The sequence below is a fragment of the Fukomys damarensis genome, unplaced genomic scaffold, assembly GCF_012274545.1.
Source record: "Fukomys damarensis isolate Sample0158 unplaced genomic scaffold, DMR_v1.0_HiC HiC_scaffold_9, whole genome shotgun sequence".
NCBI lineage: Eukaryota > Metazoa > Chordata > Mammalia > Rodentia > Bathyergidae > Fukomys > Fukomys damarensis.
The window spans coordinates 22,816,861-22,843,079 of NW_022900921.1; the positions used below are offsets into that span (position 1 = coordinate 22,816,861).

Here is a 26,219-nt window from a genome sequence, read left to right on the forward strand (position 1 = left end):
ACTGCATATCCAGTAAACATTCCTGTTAGGTAATGAGGTATTAGAATCTAGATTATAAATCACTTTTTTTAATGCAGCCTGAATCAAATGTTCTATCCTGCTACTTATAGATAAAGGTATTTTACATTATCAGAAATATGGAGGTGGGAGCAGTGGAACGTGCCTATAATCCCACACTCTGGGAACCTGAGGCAGGAGAATCACAAGTTAGGGCCAACCATGGCAACCCTGCCTCAAAATAAAAACTTTTTTTAACAAAGAGCTGGGGATATAACTCAGTGGAAAGGCTTTAGATTTGGTCTCTAATTTCATGTAAAAAAGAAAAGAAAAAAAGAAAAACTATTTCATTTATTTTTCAGTTGTAATTCATGTTTTAGATATATTCATTCAGCCTGGTCTTCTCATATGAATAAATTGCCACTGAGAAGATGGCTAATTGTGAGTGAGATCCACATCCAAACAAAAGACTTTTTTTTTTTTTTTAAGTAGAACTCTGGGAAAGCCTGTCTTTTTGTTTGTTTGTTTACTAGCATATATTAGGGAATGAAGTATAATAGGTTATTATAGAGGCTTATCATATACTAGTTAATAAGTTAGATACTTTATTTTCTTTGGTTCTTATAACAGCTATGTGAAGCAGATATTGTACTAGTTACAGAAATAAGGGAGTTAAGCTGAGAATAAAGTAGTGGTGATAGCTAATGAATCATACATGTCTCAGACTTAGAGCGCTTCACTACAGAGGTACAAAGTAATATAGGTGTTTACCTTTTCTTTCAGGGAATAAGTAATAAAGTCTTAGTTTCTTAAAAGATTACTCAAGTTTATTCTTAACTTGAAATAAATCAAAATATTTAGGCAACATGTTATGCCTAAAATTAGACTTGATCTGAGCCAAAAGGCCGAGAAGCAATTTTGTTGTGCCTAAAATTAGTAAGTATTAGTCTACCTGCCTTTATCTGGTAAGCTGGGGGATAACTGACTCCATGGTTACTCAAAGATATATAGCAGTCTAGATATAGCACACTGACAGCATAATCCACTATGAAAAGATATAATTCAAAATTGAGGATTTTGATCTGAAAGAGCAGTAGAACAAGCAGAGAGTGGTGGTATATGCCTACAATCCCAGCACACTGGTAGGCTGAGATAGGAGGATCACAAATTCAAACCCAGCCTGGACAATTTAGCACTTTAGCAAGATCCTGTCTCAAAAAAATAGAACAATGAAATGTTTCCACTTAATAATTTTTAAACATCTTTATGGAAACATTATTAAATACATCAGGAAATTATAGAATATTAGAAATGAAAGAATATAGTCTAATAGTGTTTCAGCTTACTCTGTGATTTGGGACAGGAGGAGGAGCTTGGCAAGTTATGTTCCACTCTCATGAAACAGAGTACTGTAATCTTTTCTGTCTGCCTTCCAAGTAAATGGTCATTTGAAGACATGGTTCCAGATCTTTAATTTTTTTCACCATTTCCTAATTTTATAGATGGCAATTAAGGACTAGGATAGCAAATTACCTTTCCAAAGTAATTGTACTTGCTGTACTAGATTTTCATTGCTACGGTGTATGTATTATTTCTCCAGTAAACACTTAACATATGCTGTACCCCAGTCACTATGCTTAAAGCCCTTAGGCTAGTAAAAGAAATGGATAAACAAATAATTGACTGCAACAATAACAATGGGAATTTATGAAATGTCATATGAAAATCAAGATGAGCATCCTATGGAGATGACTATTCCCTGCTGAGGGGGAGGTAGACCCAAAGCCACAGAGATATGAAAGAACTTAAGTCAATCACCCATATTGGAGAGCTTGGTGGGATACTGTTCTGAGAGACAGTCGCAGTGAGGGGAAAAGTTATCACTGTAGACGGGAAGGACCAGGTCAAAAAGAGTGCTCCACAACAAGTTGAGGGAAGGTTTTGTCTTGTAGAAAATACAATGCCATTGAAGATTTTCATTTAGATAAGAGAAGTGGTTAATCATATATATATATATTTCAAACATATTCCTTTGTTAGTAGCCTGGTCCAAGAGAAAGAAAAATACAAGCTATAAGTTATCCCTCAGCCATCATGTTTCTTGCACTTAGTGGTATCTGCAGATAATGCCCTCATCACCTTCCCCAATGGCAGTCAGTGGCCATTATGTCTTTTTGTTTTGTTAAAGGTGCTTTGTCCTTTGTAGTCTGTCTCTGCCTACCACAGTAGAGCATGGATCAGATTTGGAAGACCTTTTAAAAGTGAGTGTTTGACTCTCTGTGAAATCCCTTTTTGTGTTTCGCTTCACCTGAAATGACATTATGACTTAGTAAGACAGGATAATTTGTAGTTTCTTTTGTCATCGTCATCTTTGGATGTCACAGACCATGGAGTGTTCTGCACTGGTTCAGAGGAACTGAGAATGGGGAAGACACATGGTTTTTATATTATTATTTCTCTTGAGTATTCTTGCTTGTGATGGATTTTGGCTCCAGGCATAAAGATGTATGGAGGAACAGCCTGTTGGGAGAGCATTTTATGTTTCACTTGGCTTTTCTGTGACTAAATACGGTGTTAAATGATTTGTGTGGTGCTTGCATGTTAGTAAATTGAAAGGGCTAATGTTTTATCAAAGACTGCTTTAGCATATACTATGAAAATTTGACATTAAATATAAGGGTTTCTGTATCTATCTAGATTTTTTAGTTTGAACTACTTCCATTGCTAACCTTTGCAGTGGCCTTTAAGAAACCTAAGGTTTACTTTCTCATTAGAATCCCCAAATGGGTGGTCTTTAGTTCTGAACTCCCCCACTCCCTTTGTGCCTAGTGGGTATTGAACCTAGGGCCTTCACAGTGAGCTACATCGCCACCCCTTTTTAAATTTTGAGACAAAGTCTAACTGAATCCTCAGGCTAGGTTCAAAATTTCAGTCATCCTTAGCTTCCCAAAGTGCTGGGAATATAGATATATGTACCACCATGCTTAGCTTTTGGGGCCCATTTTTTCTAGCATTCTCTAGACTCAGTCAGCATTCTAGGTAAGCCCATCTCACACCATTCCCTTCTGCAGACTCAAACCCACCTGTGGTTTAAAATAAGTCTGTCTTTCACCTTTTCCTAAGGGTCATTTATCTTTCTGTAATGAAACACAGACGAGAACTAGAATTTTTCTTTGGAATACAGTAGTTCTCTAGCAATAATTTGTATTCAGAAAACCCAAAGAGTTGACTTGTCCTTGCTTCTGTCCAGGCTTCCTTTCCTGTCTGTTTGAACTTTTCTCACAAGCTCTGTCAGGAGTTTCTAAATGTTTTGATGCTAACAAAAATAAAGAAATGTCTTTTTAAAAACAAATCTCAGCAACAAAGAAAGATTGAATAATCAGGAAGAACTAATTGTACAGCTTCAAGAAGTCTCACATCAAAAGTTGCTCATGACTATGACAATAATGAAATTATAAATTGAAATAGTCCCAAAATACAGTACATGTCATATCTGTTCACTTAAAAGCTACATAATGGGCTTTATACATCATTCCTGAGAAATAGTATTTCTATAAGGTTGTGTAATACCTTACCTCTCTTTTAAAAACCAATAATAACAGTAGGGAAAAACATAATATTCTGATTATTTAACTAGGAAAGTGGTCTAAATAGCATTTTGGAGGAAATTGCATATGACATATGATAAATCCCAGGGAGAGGAATAAACATTTGTCATCTTGTATAGGCAGTACCAAATATTTTACATTGATTTTACTATTCCCTGAATATCCCGTGAAATTCTACCTCTTAATATTGGTAAGGGAATGCATCCAAGATTTGCTTTCTCTTCCTTCCATTTTACTTTTAACTTGGTCATTGAGGGCAGATAAGCAAAGAGTAATTACATCTAACAAGGATAAATGCTAAATTCTTATGGAATGCATAAAAGAGAAGAACTATAGATTATAAGCAATATGTCTAAAAGATTCAGAGCGTTCTGAAAAGTGAGGGTTTCTTTTCAGAACAAGAAAACAGAATTATAGTGAATCCTTAAGTTATGACCAGCCTGACATACAAACAGCTTGGAGTATGGCTGCAATTTTAGTTTTAACTTACAAAGTCTTGAGTTATGACCTGACTCCCAGCCAGTTGTACTTCCAGATGTCTCAGATATATAGATTTAACCTTTAAAGAGTTCTGGAAGGAATATTACAACATCCTTTCTTGTGTGGGGTTCATTGAGAAATCCTGAGCCAATCTCTCTGTGAAATCTACCTGAATACAGAAGAGAGACTTTGAAGGCTTTGCAGAGGAGCCTGAGCCTTCAACTGACAAACTTGAGTTACAACCAGCCCTTGGGAACAAATTGAGTTCATAAGTCCACTGTATCAAGAGAAGGAATGCTGTGTATTGTGCCAGTAGTGTATTCTGCCAGTTGCTGTACACGTCATCAATTTAAACTTCACTGGAATAATGTGGAAGTGCTCTCTTCCTCCTTTCAGAGAGGAACCTTGGTGTCAGCATGGTTACATAATTTTCAACATCATAAATTGTGGGGACAAGAATTAAACTCAGGTTTTACATATAATATCTTCCAACAACAACAACAAAAATATGTAATATGTTGTATATTTTTCTGGGAGACATTTTCTGGAAAAGGACCAGAAAATATCACTGATCAGATTCACAGAGGAGTTTACGATCCTCTAAAACATAACTTCTGTATTATGGTATCTTTTTTGTTTTTTGGTTTTTTTTTTTTTTTTTTTTTTTTTTTTTTTTTACTCTCAGCAATCCTCCTGCCTCAGCCTCCCGAGTGCTGGGATTACAGGCATGCACCACCACACCCGGCTGTATTATGGTATTTTAAGGTGAGCAGTGTAGGTAGGGGAAATTAGAAGTGGAAGAGCCCTGTTTTTGTATTTCCTGTATCAACTTTTTCTCAGGTAACAGGAGCAAGTTAAATGAGGCGGGGGTTTCTTCACATTTGTTTTGTTGGAGAAAGGAGTATAGTGCACTAGTAAGAGTACCGAGTACCAGTGTTAGAATAGAATTTCTTAATGCTCTGATTTTACCACTTAGCTGTTCTCTTGCTTCAGATACTACACCTAATTGCACTCTCAATTTCCTCATCTGTACAACTGGAATAGTAATTGTATCCACCTTGTGATAGATATGAGCATTAAATTAATAAGTGTGTATAAATTGCTTAGCATAGATAGTTGCTCTTTGCTGAGATGATTTTCACCTCCCAGAGGACATTGGAGTATATTGAAACACATTGTTATTTTATCACAGGTTGTTTGTTTTTTGTTTGTTTGTTTGTTTTTGTAACAGGGATCGAACTCAGGACCTCACATTTGCCAGGCAGGCACTGTGCCACTGAGCTAAATCTTAGCCCTGTTATCACAATTTAGAGGAGGCGTGCTACTGGCATCTTGTGGATAAAGTCAGAGATACTACTGAACATTTTACAGTGCACATGACTGCCTCCCACAACAAAAAATTATCTGACTCAACATGTCAGTAGTGTTGAGGTCAAGAAGCACAATGGCTACATATACAGTTGAATAAATATTGGCTATAATTTTGTATTAACATCTAAGAAAAGCATGGAAGAATAAGGGAAATTATGATACACTCTTTTAAGCAACTGAAGTAAAAATTTTAGTCTCAGATAAATGACTTTATCAATAATTAGAACTTTAGTTCATTTGGAGAAGCGTAGGTAAAGGATATAAATTTTTGATAAATGAATAATAAAGCCATAGCTGAGGTTTCAGTTTTGCTTTGTAAGCAGTTTTATAATTTGATGTATTTAAAGAGGTATCTCTTAAAGCATTTTTTGATCATATATAAAGGTAATTGGTTGAGAGTGTAGTCTTTGATGTTATTCTTTTTTTTTTTTTTTTTTTTTTTTTTTTTGAGACAGGGTCTCACTATATAGTTGAGACTGACCCAGCACTCACTATGTAGCCCAGGCTGGTCTAGAATTTGTAGTGATCCTCCTGCCTCAGCCTCCCAAGTGCTGGGATTAGAGGTGTGCGCCACCATGCCTGACCATCTTTGATGTTATTCTGACTTGTGTTCAAATCCCAGTTCCTTCTTGTACAGACTGTGTAACTTAATAGGTATTTAAAGCTTTAAAATTGGTTGGAAATTTTCACAGTAAACTAGGAATCTGTAATCCTCTTTAAAAACCTGGGCTTATAAGATTTCCCTTATTTTTCCTTTTCTTTCTCTCTCTCTTTTTTTTTTTTTTTTTTTTTTTTTAGGATTTCCCTTTTTAATCTTCAAGAGAATAGTTACTTTTTAATTTAGATGCTTTGGGTTATGGTATGCAGTTAAAATTATTTTTTCCCTTCCTAATTACTTATTCTCAGACATCAAAACTTAAATAACGTAAACAGGCCATAGATATAACATACATAGTGATTGAATATAAATGATGATTTACATATCCCTTCTCATTTAAAAAAAAATTTGGGAAACTTAATGAAAGGTCCTAACTTTTTATAAGCTCAGTTACTGTCTAAATATGCAAGTTTTATTCTCAGTAAAAATATATTTAGTATTTACAGAGTACTTATTGGGTAATGGAAACTCTGCTAGGCATTTTGTCTACATTAATGAAAACTTTCCACAGACTTTTGAGGTATATGTATTATTGTCCTTATAGATGATGAAATAATTTTTAAAAATTTGGAAAAATTGTTCAAAGTCACACTTTAAACTGGAGATTTGAATTCTAGTTTCTCTGGCTCTTCACTGCTTTTCAAAAATGTTGTCACATCCAAGCAGTGATTCAGTATGTGACATAAAGTTCCTACATAAGGAATCAGGATGGTACCTTCAACTTGGTTAGAAGTGAAGTTCCTGGCTCTCTTCAGGCCTTCAACAGTCTACCGACATTTTAGTTCTTCCTGTTGTTGTGGAGTAATTGACACTCAGTCTTCTGCATTTTCCAAGCTTCTTAAGAATGGTTTTACTGGGGCCAAAATGTAGCTCAGTGAGTGCTGCCATGCCTGCCTGGCAAACACAAGGTCTTGAGTTCAATACCAGATGAGGTGGAGGGGAGTACTTTTACTTTTAGAAGAAAGAACAGGAACAAAGTGTGACCTATTTCTAAAAATTTATTCCAGCTAAATTTTTAATGTATGTGTCTATCTGTATTATTACTCCCTTTAATAAGCTGTAGAAATTATAGTCAGAATCAAATGGTTATTTGGTTACGCTCCTTACATTGCCCAGAGTGTGTTCTGTGTTAACGAACCCCACAGATGGAGTAAGTAGAATTTAAATGTTAATAGGTACAATCTGTATTGACATTTCACTTTTTAGAGCAAAATTCAGAAGTATATAGACCTAGAAATCAACATTATGATAGCCTTAGATCTCTTTGGCCTAAAAAGTTAAATACTAAAGAAGGACAATCAGGGTTTCGTTTTCTTTTGTTTTGTTTTTGTTGTTGTAGTTTTCTTCTTACTGGCTTTTTGTTTGGTTGGTTAGGTTATTGGTAAGATGTGAATATTTCTAAATATTTAAATGTAAAGTTTTCTTTATGCTCAGGGAAAGTAAAAGGAAATTCTACTTTCTATTCTGTACAATAAAATTAGTGGAACTTTTTTTCCAAATAAAATACAAATGGGATTAATAAATCCAGGCATTAAACATTCTCCAACTATTTAAGGAAAGAAAATCTGAGCTACTTCTCTGCCTTTTGAAGTTAATGATTAGGGTGGTATAGTTCCTTGGCACTTTTAAGAGGGTACAGTAATGACTGCATGAGCCATTGAACTGATGCATTGTTTTTGTGTAATTAACATAGACATATATAATTAACCTTGGACTTTCTTCTACTTCAAAGAAAGATAACCATAACTGTCACAATTTTACCATCTTAGCATTTATTTTCAATTCCCAGTCCTGAATACTTTTTTCTTCAGTAATACAACTAGGTGTTTAGGGGATTCCTGTTCCACATTCAGTATTCGCTTTTGGAACTATGGGGTTTAGACTCATTTGGTACATATTTAATTGAACTCTTGGGAGCTCATGAACACCCCCAAAGAATTGTATATGAGGACGGAGGGCATTCTCAGTTTAGGAATGTGGACGGTAAAATTCCTTACTGAATAAAGAACTAAAAAAGTTAAAAATCAAGTAAATGTCCATGAAGCTCATGGTATGGAATCACGAGATGATAAAGCCTCTTCTCCCTGGCTCTGGTCAGTGATACATGCTGTAGGTAGACAAATTTTAAGCAGCACTTTTTCCAAAGGGCACTTCCCACTTAAAGATTCCCTGTTGCCTACTACTTTAGACAGCAATCTTAGGCTTTTGTGGCCCTGCATTATCTAACTTTAGCTACTTTCCAGTTTGGGTTCCCATGGCCCTCTTCTGTCATTCTGATTCTCACTGTTTTAAGCTTGAATTATATTGTTCTCCCTTCTGCCCCAGCCCTCATCCTGATCAATATTCAGTGTTCTATTCAAGCATCTGCACTTGCAGTTCTTAGTATTTGGGTCATATCTGTTAAATTTTGGTTAAATAATAATTTTGCTAGCACTCATTTATTGTTTATTATGTGTCAAACACTACTATAATAAAGTTTTTACAACCATTATATCTGTAATTCCTGATCTTGCTTCTCAAGCATTTTATGTATATGTCCTTCTTAGCAAAGTTTGTGTGTATATGAGTGTGTGTGTATGTGTGTGTGTCTTGAATGTGTACATCTTGGATTTGTCATTACAATAGGATAGTGCTAGATCATCAGTTTTCATTTTGAGTGATTGTATATGGATTAAGTAAGTGAGATGGTAAGATTTTAAGGCCAAAAAGAGAGAAATTTTATTCTGATTCTAGATATTTTTCTAAAGTAGGTATAGTTAATTAGAATAGTGTTTCCTTAGTAGACAGTGAATTGGAATCAGTGTCCAGTTTTTTTTAGAACTGCAAATTGAAAAATGGTTTTAATAGTAGCAACAATGTTGCTTGAGACTAGATAAGTGTTATTTTTTTCTTTCAATATAACAATACTTTTAATTACCTACTATATGTTAAACTGTGGAACACAACATTGACTACAAAGAAAATACTATCATATACTGTTTAGAAAACACAAAGCCAACAGGTTCAATCTTTGTTTGTTAATATAGTTAGGCCTATAAATGATAGAGACATCTAGTGAAATCTTAGGGCAGTGAGAAGATTCCTTAAGGATATTTGAGGTTTCCTTGAGTGTCGTTCACTTCTGTATAGTGCAAAAATCTAAGAAAGGAGTAGGTGCTTCATTTTGGTGCAGAAAGAGACCGGAAAAACTTAGCTTCATGTTTTTTTTACTTTCCCATTCAAGACTGAAAATCTGTTGATTCAGTTTATATTACTTACCAAATTAAAAAGATTAGCAGCAGAATGAATATTTCATCTTTTCTAATGAGATCATTATTAATACAAATAAGCTTTCCCAACACTTCTCAGTTGGCACTAAGAACCAAGAACCACTTTTCTCAGTCTGACAGGGCCTTAACTCAAGCTTATTTTCCATATATTGAATGAAATAGCACCTGATAGAAAGTTTAATTTGGATTTACTAGATTAAGTGCATTTGAATATTTTTTTTTTCTTAGTAGCTAGGAAGCTGCATTGTCAAATAGTAAAAATTTAAGTAGAAAATTGAAGAAGTTATTTTACTTTGTAAAGCCAAATTTTTAGATGTCTTAATATTACACATGATTTGCCCACTTAAAATATGAAGTTAATGATACCTGCTCATAACTACTTTGAAGGTACATTAGTGATACATACAAGAGAAAAAAAAATACAATTAATGACCCTCTTTAACCAAAGGAGGGTAATCTGAGTAAAGATTTAAAATAAAATATAATGAATAAGATGAAAGAATAGAGAAAGTAAATATTACTTTATTTTTCTTGGTTGCTAATTGAGAATATTATCATTTAAAACCAACTACAGTTTGGGAGAAGTTGATTTCAGCAAACATAATATTTATTATTAAAAAGAGATAAAAACTAGTTATGAAATATGCCAGGGCTTCCTACTTGTATACACATGTTATAGAATATTATTATTAAGGTTAAAAAGTCCCCTCTAATCCGTGATGATTAGATCACTTACTTCATGAACTTATCAAAAAAGATATTGCTGACAAATTCTTATTATGAATCATAATAAGCTGATTCCAAAAAAGATATCTAAGTGGAGAAATGAAGTACTACAGAATATAATTTTTTTTTCTTTTTAGAGTAGATTGTCATCTTAAAGTAACGATGAAATGAAGCAAATTTGTGTCTTGAAAACTAAAGCATTGTTCATCATACATAATTAAACAAAGTTGAACTTTTGTAGGTATGAAACAAACAAGCCACAGCTATTACAGGAAATGGATGAAATTAATAATAAAAGGCAATACGTTACCTCATAAAATATATATTTACCATGAGGTTAGAAGACCAAAACATTAAGCAAACACCCTGATTAATTTAACAACTTAATCCTGGAATTAGAGTACAGATACTTAAGAATTCACTTGTACATAGACAAAATAACCAACTTTTACTCCCACAAAATAAGGTTTTAAAAGCAGTTTTTGTGGCTATCTGAAATATTTTTTAAGACTGATTATAATAAAGCAAAACATGTTTGAGGGGAGTTTTCTCTAAATAATCAAATTTCTGTATCTTTCTTAAATACAGGGTATACTAAGGAACAGAATTGGATATTTTGCCTTACAACCAGTAATCTTGCCTTTTATAATTTAAGTGATACTGTGAGCTGATTTTTAAAAGACTGACACTAGGAACGTTAGAAAAAACATACTTTCCTAATTCTCAGTAATTAAGTTTAATCCTGATTAGAAATCCTTAAATACCTTTTTGGTTCATAAAATAATGTATGAAAACATATTTTTAAATAAACTTAGAATTTTTAGAAAATACAAATAGCATCAGAATCGTTTTCTTGAACAACATTTATTTTCATGTCGTGTGGACATTTGTGTATCATTTTATTATTTTTCCTGTCAGCTATTTGGTAGAAAGCCCACAATTTGCCAAAATGGTTAATAGGACACAAATATAGACATTTCATGTGATGTACCATGTAAATGTAAACCTTTGTAGTTACATGTTTTTGTAGCAAGAGAATTGTTTTAAAAGGCATGTAATTTATTAGCTATTGGTAGCTTCTTTATTGCCTTGCCGCGCTGTAGTAATAAATAAAAGAAAGTGAACTGATTTTACAAATGGCACACAAGGTGCACATTTTGTGGGGAAAAAGTCTTTTTTTAAAGAATTGGCATTAAATCCTTTTTTTGTGATGACAAAGAGGCTAAGAGTGCAAACTGTATTTTCTGTTTATCGAAAACAGTCTTTTTTTCTCCGGGGCATTTTTTCCTATGATCATCAAGGGATTTCAAAAGCAATAAAGTGTGGAATCATTGTTCGACTTGAACAGTATTAAAACTTAGGTTTTAATTTCAGTGAAGTAATAAGATTTGAACCTGTCTCACATTACAGCACTGTAAGGCATTTAGCAATTGTATTTTAAAGGAGGTTTTTAAAATGCAGCTCACTTGTAAGCTAACTGTCTGTCAGTAATTAATAGTTTTTCTTCAGCATAGGCTGTTGTGATCAGACCAAGAAATATCTGGGTTTTAGAAACACATTATGATAATTGTAAGTCTTTATTTTTAATTATTTTTAAATATTATAATTTTCAGTTTGTTCTCTGAAAAAGAGAGTGATTTAAAACCAAAATTTATTTCTGGACTTTAAAAAATGTGAAGGTACATGTGCATACATGTACATTTCAATAAGTTTTACACCCAGCAAGATTACATATCAGTTGACTCATTCATTAACTGAGTATTTTCTCCTTTAATATCATTTCCTAATTTTTAGACATCACATTATTTATATATGTAAAAAATATTGCCAGGTAGGGTACTATAGGTAAAGCTAAACCCAGGCTGAGAATCTGGATTCTTCTGTACTCATTGTTGAAACTTATCTTTATACCTCAAAAATAGGTTTAAAATATGAGCATATCTATTGGATCTGTGGCAACATACTGCCTGATGAAAGATTGTATTTACCATTTTGAATTGCTATTAAAAATAATTACCTCTACAAAAGGAAACATCTGTATGATAGTGTATGGTTAAAGCTGCCATCAATTTTTAACATTTGAGGGTTGAGCTATGACCTTTTATGATGACTGTGAACAGTAACTGCCTCCATTAGCCATAAGTTTTGTTTCTTTATTTTAGTAGATGCCCTAGACTGTAAATATTAGAGAATCTAAAATAAATCAACATATTATCCTAAGGATACAAAATGTAAGAGCTATTTGTGGTTGGGAACCTTTGACAGATAGTTTGGATGAAGCAGATGATTGCCTGCCTAGCGTATCTGGTCTCCATTGCTATGCCTGCAGGCAGTTTAGTGCTATGGTTGTATATTGATGTCAGGGTTAGTACTGAGTGGCTAGCAGTGACAGATGTCTATAATTACAGGCAGTGCTTCCAGTATTTCTGAAAAGCCAGCCTATATTGAACAATTATCTTATTTCTGCCTTGCCAAAGAGCATGTTCCAATTGCTAGTATTAGCAATGGTGACTATAGAGCTTCATCTGACGCCTTGGGACAATTGTAGGGAAAGCACTTGGTAATAAAACATAAATGTAAAATATTTTTCTGCATTTAAATTAGTTGAGTTCAGTGTTTTCTTAATTTTTATTTTCCCATAGTGTTTCTGTTGAAGGAATCTTGAAATATAAAAGCCCATTTGGCATACTTACTGGGATTTTGCTTTTCCCTAGGCCTGAGTAAGCTCCCCAGCACCAGTATCCCTTGGTTTATTGAATAGACATGTTTAACCAAGTTGGCTTTTAAACAAGTTTTCTCCAATGTGAATTATATTTTCTAATGGGTTACCATTACAAAATTGGAAATGTATTTTCATGGAAAATTTCTCACACCCAGTAAGTTTGGTTGAAAACTTTTAATGGGAAAAATTATACAATAATAAAAAAATGCTGAAAGGTGACAAACACCTTAGTACACTAATGGCTTTATATTTGCTGAGAATTGCAGTTCTTAAGGTTGTTTTTTTTTTCTTTCACCCCACCTTACCCACTTCTGATAGCCTTTTGGCTACTTACTATCCTTTCTTATCTCCAGGTTTTTATGGCCATTTTCTTCTATACTCCCTCTTGGTCCATTTTGCTGATTCCTTAGAAATGTTTTCACATTTAGTGGTGCAAATATGCAATTGTCTTTTTTTTTGTCTGACCATTTGCATTTATGAAACATGGACTGTAATACTACACTTGCCAGGAGGTACAGCTGACGTGGTACTCTAGTTTTCTTAAAGTTTAAGGTATTGGGTTTGAAATATCTATGTTGTAAGTTTGAAATTCTTTTTTTTTTTTTAGGTAAAAAATAATAGCTATCTATGAAACATTTGCAATTGTAGTTTATTTTTAACCTTAATCTAATCTATATTGGATTTCTGTTTTTTGTTTAACTACTTTGCTGAGTTATTACTTTTTCTTGTTGAGTTTTTCAATAGTCTTCTATTTAGCAGGTTTGATTATCTTCATTTTACAGAATGTAAAACAGAATTTCAGAAAACTTAATAACTTGTTCAGTGGCAGAACTTGAAAGTCATCCTACTTTGTATCCAGTTTGCTATTATATCATAGTGCCTATGTATATATGAATGTATGTATGTATTTAGACATGAGTTCAAGAATGTTCAGTTTCAGAGTGTGATGACTGATAAAACCAACATTATAAATTTCATCCCCATATTAGCTGTTATTTCCCATGGGAAAAAATCTCTTTTTTACTATACAGTTGGGACTTCTAGTCAGTCCTAGTCCAAGAGAAGTAAGATAGATCTACATATTTGATATAATCTATCCTACAATGGAGAAGTGACTCAGCTCATAGTTAGAAATCAGTAATGTTGTTTTTCTATATAGAAGGCAGCCCTTTTCTGTTCTTACTATGAAAGAATGCTCCTTGGTGGCTCATCTCACATATACACACACACACAAAATTTTTTTAATAATTTAAAATTGCAATTGATGATGTTCTGGAACCTATTTCCTGCATTAATTTAGTTTTTTTAAAAAACTTGGAGAATTGGATTAACTCAGCTCACTGACCTCAATTGAAAAGATGATACTGTAATGACAGTGTAAATCATCTACATATCCAGTGAGTTGAAAACTTACTAGGAATATGTGAAGTAGGGACTTAGGATAACTCAAAAAATAAGAATGAAGGCTTGGGCATCCAAGTGATACAGATGAGCCCTTGAGATAAACATCATCATTTTCTTCCTTCTTTCCCATTGGTTTTCTGGATCCTACTTCTGTTTCTTTGGAATGTTCAAAGACTAGGCCCATTATATAAGGTTAGGTAGGAGTTATCCTACCTTTCATTAGTGCTCTCTCTCCTCTAACCATTCTTTTTATATCATTACTAAAGCTCTTTACATGTCAGTTTAGAAAATATATTCTATTTTTCCAGCATCTAATTCAAATAAAGTAAAAGGGGGGGGGGTAACTGTCATCTTAGCACATGCCAGTAATAACAATAGCTCACACTTAGAGAAACTTTATATGAGCCAGGGCTGTGCTACATAATCATCCTTTTTAAAATTTTATAAATTAGGTCTTGCTGTCATCTTCAGTTTAGGAAGTTGAGTTTTAAAGAGTAATCAACTTACTCAAAATCAATCAGTAAGTAGCAGAATCCCACTAGTCTTGGGCTTCACCTCATAGACTGCCTCCTAATTAATGATATTTTTCTTTATTTAGCTAGTCTTTTTATCATACGGATAAGTTTGAGAGACTAACTGGAGTTACAGAATTAATTCATTAAATAAAACTATTTATTGAAGGATTTTTATCTGCCACACACTGTGCCAAGCTAGCAAATAGCAGAGTCTCACACAAAACTTCGTGTGCATTGCACTACACATTATATTCTGTGTTTCTTCCTAGCTGAAGTTACCTTAAATATATACTCAATAAATTTATTCCTGTCTTCTTAATAAGAGGAGAATGTGCTTCCTGAGTACAGTATTCCTCTGTATTATCTTGGTCCACCTCTTGGGCGTTTGCATACATTTTAGCAAATTTTCAACATAGAAGACTAAGATAGAAACAAGATTTAGCTTGTTGCTGCAAATATTGCCTCCTCTGAGTTAAAACTCGATATTAATATTTGAAGTGGCTAATGGGCCGTTAGAAGGTGAATTCTGTTTCACTGCATTTAGGAAAGTTAGTTTTCATTAACTGGACTAGTGTGAAAGAAATTAAATGTTAGAAAGGAACAGTTATTAGTAAAATTTAAGAATATAATGAAAGTAGTAGATTTGGCAGAGTAATAAAATATAAATGTTATTGATACCCATTTTTCATTCTGCTATTTCTTCTCTTCAGGTAACATTTTTCTTCTCAGAGGGAAAGAGTTAAGTATCCTTGGGAGAAAGATACAGAAGTTGTTTTAGATATAGGAAATAGGGTATGATTTCAGAGTGGCAATGTGGAAACAAAAAGAATTGGTAGGAAGTTTGCATGATTAAAGTAAAGATGCTAAAAATACAAATGGAAACCTGATAATGATCTTAACATATCCACCACAGCAATAGTTTGCTGTGCCTTTACAAAGGGTTTGGTTGTGTATATACAAGAATTATATTAAGTGATGGAAGACTAAACATGATTTACTTACCTTCAGAGTAACTGTAGAAATGAGTTTGTTTTAAAAATGCATTTTTGTTTATCAGAAGATGACTTGGCCTACTTATATCATTAGTTCCCCTTGCCAGACCTGTGTAACGAAAGTGTCTCATGGAAAACAACAGTACTGAGACATTCTTAAAGATAGTCCTGCCAAATATTGTTTATGATTTGTTCTTTTTTAAAAACAGCCTTTAGCAATTGGTCTCTTAAATTATTCTGTTGAAGCAAACCTACTGGAATCCACATAAGTGTATCTAGAGTAGTACAGAACTTCATTATGCCTCTGCTCAAAGGCTCCAGAATAAAATCAAAGACCCAAGAATACTTTAAGTGATAGCCAAGTAAATCTTGAGTTACTTTCTCCCTGTATGTGAGATTGGGAAGGCCTCTTATCCCTGGCACCAGGTGGTAGGTCTTTAAATTCTGTGCTTTTTAGGTTGTACGCCTGAGGAGTGATGTATCCAGAGTTCCAGAGAAGGCTTGGAAAATAGCTAAGGTGAGTTGAGTTACTGGTTATGGTGGTGAAGTGCCAGTCTTTATGCTTGTCTCACTACAGCCCCAGATTCTTGTTACTAAAACAGTCACATGCACAGTGATTAGTGTAGGGTGCACTGTCTTGATTCCTGTTTTTATATACTGTATAGTCCTGGAGTTTGCATGTTTTACAGCCAAATGTTCAACAGCGTATAAATAATATTAACTGCAAAGACTCTATTATTATTGTATCATGTGAAAAGCAGCCAAGGTTTCTTGTTTATAGCATTTCTGAGTGGCCAGTTCTAACCAGTCACTCATACCTGAAAGGGTAAAGTTTTATATAGCTACATTGAGTAGCATCTGTTATGGATGCTATCAAGAATGTATGTGTCCCTTGTGCCAGAAAATGTTTTTCACTGACACCTTTAAGTGGTGTGGGATACTAGAGTAATGTTTAATTGCCCGTTCCTCACCTCTGCCATCACCCTCTCATATACTTCACCTAGTGTCAACAATTTTATTCTAAAATCTAATCATATTGTCTTGTAAATTTGCCATTACAAAGAATTATAAATCCCCCTTCAGACCTTGGTCTCAAAACCAGAGTCAAGCCTTTTTCCCATAGTCATATGCCATAGCCACAGCACCTTCTTTTTGAATGGGCTGGGAAAGATAATATACATATTGAGGGCTAAACTATGGCTTTATCCACAGAAGACTAGTTTAACAGAAGCTTGGCCCAAGATATGGAGTGAGTTGACAGCCAGCAGGAGCAAAGCTGTGTCAAGACAAATGTACACCCTCTATCTTCTCTAGTTGGCTTTCAGCTGGTTGCACCACAGGAGTCTTTCTGTGGGCTGTGTATCCTGTACCCAAAAACGGGCACATTCGACCCGAGTCCTTCTTGGCTAGTGAAGGCCTGTCGGGAGGCATTAGGTTCATGCTGGTGAAGATTCTTAGTCAGTGGCTCCCTGAAGGAAAGCGAGGCAAACAGCCAGCTTCTGTTGAACAGGTGGTAGTTAGACCTTAGATCTGGCCAAAGGTAGGAAGGAAAGAATCTCCAAAATTACCAGTCTTCCTGGTTTTCACACTATACCTATATTTCTCTTTCTAATTAATGATTATTTAGAAACTAATCCAGAAATATCTCTGACAGCATCTGGAGCCTTCTAACTTTTCTACCTTCCTTAGCAGTCTGGATTTGGGCCCAAGTCAGGAATGGAAACCCCACTGGGGTGCAAGCAAAAGAGGAAACATGTTCTTAGCCATGCATCAGTGGAGGCCCCTACTGGGAGAGGGGATTATCACAAGCAGCAGGCAACCCTGCACCCCATCCTGCTGAGTTCTTGCTTTGTGCCACAGGATGTGGAGCGAAGGAAATGTGAGGCCAAACTGGACACTCCAAGTTTTCTTATACAATAGCTTATTCAAGCAGATTAGGAATGCCTCTTAAGAGATTTGTTAGGTATATGTTCCCTTAGCAAGATGGCCACCACAGATGGTGGGCTCAGATATTCTGATTGATATGAAAATTTAGCATATTTATTTTATGCTTCCCTAATCAGCTTTTCTTTATCAGATGCCATTCTATATTCTACTGAATATGGCAAGCATATCCCTTGCCTTTTGCTACTTAGTTTCTAATATAAATAATGGTTTTAAAATTAAATTCTGACAAAAGATTTGTCTATCTTATTTCAGTCCTGTGTTTAGTGATGTTATTTTAAATGATATGGAAAAATTAAGTAAGATTAATATGTATCTATTCATGATCACTGTTCGTGTATTTAATATGCAGCAATGATGTTTGTGCCATTAATTCTTTTGATGTGGTGGTAAGTTACTTGTGATGTTCATGTTTTATTCTGCTTCATATGTTAATGAAAGTTGTTCAGTATCTTCCATACACTTTAGATCCAAATCATTAAGTACTCCCATTTCCTTCTTATACCCCTCCTTCTCCCTCTGCTACCTGATCTTTTATTTTGATGGCATCTTCCTTGTAGAAAGTACTGAATGATCTCAGTGGTCCTTGAAATGCAAAATGAAAATATGAAAATTGCTTTCTAATTCATAAGTGTTTTCAAGTTCAGTTTTGAAATTTTCTTACTGAAAAATGAAATGTTTTTCATTATAATGTAACCTTGCCAGTGATAGGTTTTTTACTAAAGGATAACCAGTTTTAAAACAATTTAATTGGTAAGTCATTTCAATTAGTTGAAACAATACTTTAAAATTCACAATAATTTGAAGTAGTTGTGATACCAGTTTTTGTATTATTTGGTGCGAGTTTTTGAGCAGAAATTGGCTCAGGGAAAATACATATTTTATGGCTTCATGTTGTTGATTTCAACAGCATTCCTAATTTTCTGTGTTGAGCCTGTTTATAGTATTCTAAAGCTCTTTGAGAAGTTATAATATCTTAAACATTTGTAGAAGGCCTAAGGGTATTAACTTACTGCAATTTTCTGAAAATTCATTATCCAAAATCTTAATTCATTATAACAGCTATTATGAAAGCCTATAGAATCAGTGTTTTCGCTTATTTTCTTATTTGCACAGAATAAGAGATTCATTGTTCTTTTTAATTTGTTTCATGGGGTGCTTTTGAGTACATTTCATAGAGGGCTGTTATTGAATTTCTGTGACTGTCATTATATATCCATACAACCTTTAGGAACTAATATTCTGGGTTTCCCAGTTCTATAATCTACTTCAGTTTTAAGGATTGACATAATTAGTTTCTTCAGAGTTATAACTAGAATGTTAGAGACAGTGCTGCAGATAACCAAGACCAAAGATTAGGACTGGAAAAAGAAAGCCATTTTAAAATTATCACAATACTTGCTTCCATTCTTTATTAAATTAAAATTGCAACTCAGAATCTTGTTGCTATTTGTATGTTTATTCCCTTATCTAGTTTTTTTTATCTGGTTCCCTTTGAAAACAATATGTAAGATCATTGAAGTTATCTGCAATACAGAGGCAGTGCTTGTCATTTGATTAGTTCAGAAGTTAGAAAATGTATTGGATCATTGAAACATTATATACATATCCAGAGGCTGGGGATTTAGCTCAGTGGTGCAGCCACCCGCCTCACAAGCACAAGGTTCTGACTTCAGTCCCCGTTACCAAAAATAAATAAATAAATATGTACATATCCAAATACTCTTCTCTGAAAATTAAAATAGGAATAAGAAAACAAAGAATGAAAAGTTTTTTAAGGAGACATGTTCTTCTTAATTCTGTAATAATGACAATTTCTTATATTTCTAACAACTTCATATATTTAAAGAACTAGACAGGGGGGGTGACTGATCAAAGTGGGTAATTTTTCTAGCTTCTCAGGCAGTAACTATTTAGAATTAGAAAGGATTTCAATTTTTATTGTGAAATTTTGAAGAAGTTGTTTTATGCCTTTATCAATTGCAGTTTCTTACTTATTTCAGAATTATTAGTGCAAAGTTTGAGGTTTTGTTTTGATGATTATAACTATGCTGTGTGAAAATCTCCAAGAAATCACCTTCTCACCAGTTAATTTTTATATGAAGAATCTTCTTGTGAAAAGGTATTAGCTGATAACTTTAGCACCAAATTGCATAAGTCCGTCCAAGTGGATAGCGAACAAAGTAACTACTAAATGCCAATTTCTGAGTTAGGAGTCATTTAATCTTTCCAAAACACATAAAGTAGGTATTTATTATTATCATCATCAATCATCATTTTTGTTTTACAGCTAAAAAACCAAAATTCAGAGTCTTTCAGTAACATTTACCTGGTGGTAGATCCAGAATTCAAGTCTCGTTATCTTTGGGACCAAAATCTATACTCTTTCTCCTCTATTAAGTTTATCAAACAGTGTTCTAAGTACTGTGGAAACAGATACTTTCCCTGTCCTCCAGGAGCAAATGCTTGAAACAGTGGAGGAAACATTTATTTACATGGAAAATTAATACTAGTAAGATCATATTCTATTCAATTCCAACAAGCTTGCAGCAATTGATGTGCTAAAGAAAGATTTAAAGAAGGAAACTTACTATTGAATCTTCAGGGAGAGCATTTCCAAAAATATAATGAATATATATAGTATAGCACTAAAACCATACCTTTTTTTTTTTTTGTATCGGGGATTTAACTCAGGCCCTTGCACTTGCGAGGCAGATGCCAGAACCACTGAGCTAAATCCCCGACCCGCATACCTTTTTTAAAAAAATTTATTTATTGGGGTACCACGATCGAACTCAGGTCCTTGTGCTTGTGAGGCAGGCGGCAGCACCACTGAGCTAAATCCCTGGCCCCATACCTTTTTAAATGACAGAGATTTACCAGTGTTCACTTTCAGGAATAGAATTTTGAATATATTTTTATAAGAAAAAGAGTTCCTTATAAAAACAAAACAAGAAAGCGTGGCTTTATAAATTGTTTTCCTTTGATTAAAAATATTACAAATGTGGGTAGGGGATTTAGCTCAGTGGTTCCGCCACCTGCCTCATAAGTGTAAGGTCCCAAGTTTGATCCTCGGTACCAAAAAAAAAGTAAAAATGTTATGAATGAAATGAAATTGGCCAAAATATACACTTTAACATTATTTTTATTCCATTAACAAACATTAAATAATATGCATGATTGAAATAGAAGAGTATTATCTCTGTTCACAGAGAAAGTGGTAAAGAAATGCAAATATACTTTTAAAAAAGGAAAGAAAGGGGGAAGAACTGAAGTGAAGCAGGCAAAAACTTGGCTACAATGGGTACATCTCTCACTATGTGAAATATATAACCAAAGGAATAACAATTTACCTAATGTCATCTATTGTCCACCCTTCTCTGAAAAATGACTAATGGCTTACTCTTACACCTCTTAGATTTTTTTGTTTAGTTTTTATTATGGTGAAATTATCTTAATAGGTTCTGAAATTAAAGATTACAAATCTGTGAGCTGAGAGTGAGTTCTTGAGTCCCTATGCCAACTCCTGGGTGCTTCCTTTAGAAATGATTACTATGATGTGTTTTTTTTTTCTTGGTATCATAAAAGCATTTTTGATGAAGTAATAAAAGATGCAGAAAAGTATTAAAAAGTGTTAGAATTGTTTTCTCTAGAAAATTTTGTTTGACTTGTGCTTTATAATGAATAATTCTGTGTATATGTCTTCACAAAACACATTACTTCTCACCTTCAAATTATCTTCATCTATTGTATAATTAAATTCCAAATGTTAGGAGACATTTTCATATTATCTGCATGTTTGCTGAAGGATAAGGTGCCTAGGAAAATGTGAGTCTTTTAAAAGAAATGCTGTAATCATACATTGATTTTAAATGACTCTGTCACAGGAGAAAACAAATCAGATTGTTGCTCTTAATGAGCTTTTCAATTTGCTATTCAGTAGATCAGATAAGTGGATTTAAGAGATAATGATCCTGTTTAGTACTCCAGCTTGACTGTCAGATCCTAGTAGTGGAGAGAAATCCCCAAGGATAAAAGCGTTGACACAGTTCTAGATGGGATAATGGGAATCAAAGCTAATGGATGATAAAAGGAATGGTGGGAGTTACAAGGATAATTGTGGATTAAAGCACTGCCATGTGTCAATGTTGTCTGTTTTCTAAAGTATATTATTGGTTTAAATCTGGTGCTTTAAGAAACTGTTTTGACAGCAAAGCACAACAGACCTGCTTGCTTAGCTTCCCCCTCTCTTTAATGCCAGGGTCACAACAGAAAACTTTCTCTTGGTAGGAACCATCAATTTTTAAAGAAACGTTTTCTAAGAAAATATTTTAAGTGTTAAAAATCACGTTTTAATTATTTTATTTTTATTATTCAATATAGCATAATTAAGTTAATTTGAATTAATTCTGAGTTTTGCCATAAAGGGTAGAACTTGTAGTCTGAAAATGTAAAGTTTGGTTTTAGAAAAGTACGTTATAGTCATCAGGTGCTACAAAACAAGAAAATTAACCAAGAGATAACAGATAATTACAAAATAAATTAAGCCAGTTGAGACAATAACGTAGTCATTTCTTTTCCAAAAAATTAATACATGAAAGCATGGAATTTATGTTCATTTTATTTACCTATAAAGATGATCCCATATGTACCTTTAGGATAATTTGTGCTTTGAGTTGTAGTAGGGCTAGTTTAAAACATACCCATTCATGTTTTCATCTTTTGTTAAATGAAAATGCTTCTAAAATCCATTCCAAGGGCACAGTTTGTGGCTGTGGAAAAGAGCAAAGTGAGCAGAGGAAGAGAGGCAGTTGGGTATCAGGTCCCCAGTACTTTCTGTTCTTTAGAAACTAGACTTATTTGAAAGATCTCATTTGACAAGGGTAAAGTTTAAAAATAACCATAGTAGGACTGGGGATTTAGCTCAGTGGTTCCGGCGCCTGCCTCACAAGCACAAGGACCTGAGTTCAATCCCTGGTGCCAGAAAAATAAATAAATAAATAAAATAACCATAATAATCAATTACTAGGTTAAAAACAATGTAAACTGTTCTTTGTAACTGCTTTTCTTTTTCTTGTGTATTTGTGATTTTCATCTTTTGTCTATAGAATCCAGTATGTGCATAATAGGGAAAAAAATCCTTCATTTTTCATTGCTCAGTACTCACATTATCATATAATCAATCCCTCCAAATCCGGGCCATGATTTTCACCATTACACATTAAACACACAAGTGGTAGTAACTTGACAAATACCGTCTTAGATGTTGGAACACAAAGAGAAAGGCACAGTATCACCCATCAAGGAGCTTTCAGTGTAGTGGAAGAGATGGACAACTAAATAATTAGAGTCAGCTCCATGATAGAGGTAGGCCTCAGGAGATGGCTTTGAGTGGGAATCAAGGAAAAAGGAAAAAGAATGATTTGGGCAAAATGAGGTCTATATGAACACGTTTAGAGATCTGAGATTGTATAAGTCTCAGTGATCCCTTAGTATTTCCTTACGTCTTGAAATTGAGGAGCAAGGTTGGGGAAAAGTTGTGAAAGACTTTGTGTGCTGTAAATCATATCAATATCACCTTTTCCAAGGGTCCCAATTCTAGTACTCCTACCCATGAGAGGTTTTGCATCACGGTGAACTAAATAAACTTCTCTTTCTATATGTTATTCTTCCACTGAGCCCACATTTTGCTGAAGCATTTCTTATCACTGAGAATCACTGAGTTCTTTCTCAAGCTCCACTTTTGCCCCAAACTCCTTAGGAGCCACAGTGATCACTTCACTCTTTCAAGAGATGAAGACCTACTCTCATGGGCAAAATTACAGATAATCATTGAAATACTTTTTTTTTTTTTTTCGTACCTGGGATCAAACTTGGAATCTTGTATGTGCGAGGCCAGCAGCGGAACTACTGAGCCAAATCCCCAGCCCTGTAATGCTTTTCTGTAGGGCTCTTAGCAGAAGAGGTAACAGAAAATTGAATGAAAGTCTTTCTCTTCACCATTTTGCCCCTCTTTTTTTTTTATTTCCCTTTTATCATCCCCTTCTTTTCTCCCTTCCTCTCCCTCTTTATTCACTCTACCAACCTGAAGAGGAGCCTTCCAAACATAGGACTCATGCTGAAAGCTGAAACACAGCTTCTAATTCAAATGGTGTTTTATATCTGAGGATAGGGGAAGAGGGGTGGAAAATGGGCTGTTAAAAGGATCAAGATTTGATGTGTTTATGTATGATTTTCCCACCCAAAAAAGTATTTATTATATATCACAGACATATACTAGTAAAAAAGTCAAAGAAAAATCCAGATAAGAGATTTTTGCAAGGAACAGCTTGCCTCTTCTCTATGACCCTATGACTCTGAGGGATGTCTTATGATTTTTACCTTACCATTGTGACTTCTGGCAGTATATGAGGTTGGTATTTAAATATGAACAAAAGTCAAAGAGTAGAAGCTCATTTGCCATACTTTCTAAGCAAATCAGGAGAAGTTGAGAGCACAATCATGTGAAATCACAGAAGGGAAATCCCTTACAGCTGGTGTCTGGCAGGGATGACCTGGAATCACACCAGAGCATCAGGGAGTAGAGGTGTCAGCCCACCTCTCAGCTTTGCCAGGCTGTTAGGGAATGTTCCATTGGCTGCTGGTGGCATTTTCCCACTTGAATTGGGATATATGTTTTTAAGTCTAATGATGCTGGAGTTGAGACTGAAATAGTCTGCACCCCTTATTCTGCAACCAACAATCCCTAATTGGAAGCTTACTGGATTCCCAGGGCGTAATGTTTTCAACAGAGAATCTCAGAGCTTGGGATTTCCGTTTCAGTGTTGAAAGTAAGACCTACCTCTATATTTGGGGGGAACTTTATTAGGAGATATGTGGGGAGGATTTCTATAAATTTGTTATCTTGAATTTTAGATCCTTATTTCTTTAACTGCCTTACATTAGCTTGAATTAGTTGACATTTTTTTTTTTAAATCTGGACTATAAGGAAAAACCTTTAATGGAACCTTTTATTAAGGAACTCTACTTTCCAGCCTTTTGCAGGGATGGGTACCACCTTGAAGGGAAAAAAATTATGTTATATGATGGGAGTTAAAATTGGGTATGTGAGTATGTTTGTGTGTGTTTATATTTCAAATCAGGAATACTTCCTGGAAGCAAAAGTTACTAAATTTTTAAATTATTGTAAAACTTTTTTAATCTTTCATTTATTTACTCCCTGCACTCCCTGTTTTGGTGTGGTGGTAATAGTGCTTTAAATCTTAATTTGTTCAATTTGAATAATCTTTTGAGAATGTATGTTAATAATAAAGATTTTAACAATAAAAATTTTCTCATACAGGTATATGCCCGTATGTCAGAAATCTTAGGAATAACAGATGACAACCATGTTCTGGAAACATTCATGACAAAAATGTGAGTTTCTGCTTTGAGTTTTAATTTTTCTTCTGTTGTTTAAATCTAGTCCTCTTACTGTATTTAAAATTTTTAACATTAATTTTTAACAGAATTTTTTAATTTTGCTTTAATTCTTAAGACGTTAACATTGTTTTAAATTGAAACAATTTCACATTTTAAACTAGACATCCAGAGAACACTTTAATTAATCAAAATAGCCATACACCTGAAGTATGCAGTATAAGAACATTGTTTTACAAGATTTATAGATGTTGACTCTTCAATTTAGTTAGGTGGCCTTTTCTTTTTTTTTTTTGGTATCGGGGATTGAACTTTGCTCCTTGCATTTACAAGGCAGGCCACCGAACCGCTGAGCTAAATCTCCAGCCCCAGCCTTTTCTTAATTAAAAAGAAAATGCTTAATTTCAGAGACCAACTGAAGAGTTTGTGTGAAGTGAACTCACTGAGAGAGGTCTGATCCCCTTGAGAAAAGGATATATGTTGTTTCATGGGAATAAGGACTCATGTCCTTAAATTATACTTACAACACTAGCAGAATTAACTGGTTTTTAGTCATAGATAAAACTTTGTATAGTTAGCCTAAATTTGCATTTGGAAGCAAGCTCTTATGTTTCATAGATAGCAATGTCTTGCTTGCAGAAAACAAAACTAGATAAAAATCATGAGAAATGAATTTCGGAGTTACAATTTGATCATTCCTTTTTGGCAGTAACTATAAGCTGCTATTTTACTTCCTCTGTGACTCCTGCTTTGACTCCCTAATGTGTTTATTTTGGTTACAAACTTAATTCTTCTGTGAAACACTTAGACTTTTTAATTTACAAAAGTAGTTTATGGACTTATACACCATTTGGAAAGCAATCTTCATTGTAGATTGTATAACATTTTTACGTGTTAAAAGAAAAATATTCCATTGGAATTTCAACCTACTTTTCATTTTATGAGTTAAGTCATCAAAATTATGAAACTATATATGTGTTTCTGTCATTCTCCCTATACAAGTTTATCATTTAAAACTTTTCTTTTATATTTAGTGTTACAAATCTTAAATACTGGGGAAGATGTGAGCCTGTAATTTCAAGGACTCTTCAGTTCCTAAATGATCTTTCTGTTGG

At 34.0% G+C, this 26,219-nt stretch overlaps 1 protein-coding gene across 1 annotated transcript in view; it reads left to right on the forward strand.

The window, feature by feature from the left end:
• Positions 1-26,219, forward strand: part of Ranbp17 (RAN binding protein 17) — a gene marked incomplete at its 5' end in the record, with an annotated part of 334,601 nt that overhangs the window by 198,464 nt on the left and 109,918 nt on the right. Inside the window, 3 exons of the mRNA XM_033761473.1 lie at positions 16,199-16,258; positions 25,028-25,101; positions 26,139-26,219. Coding sequence (XP_033617364.1) covers positions 16,199-16,258; positions 25,028-25,101; positions 26,139-26,219 — 215 coding nt within the window. The remainder of the gene's footprint in view (positions 1-16,198; positions 16,259-25,027; positions 25,102-26,138) is intronic.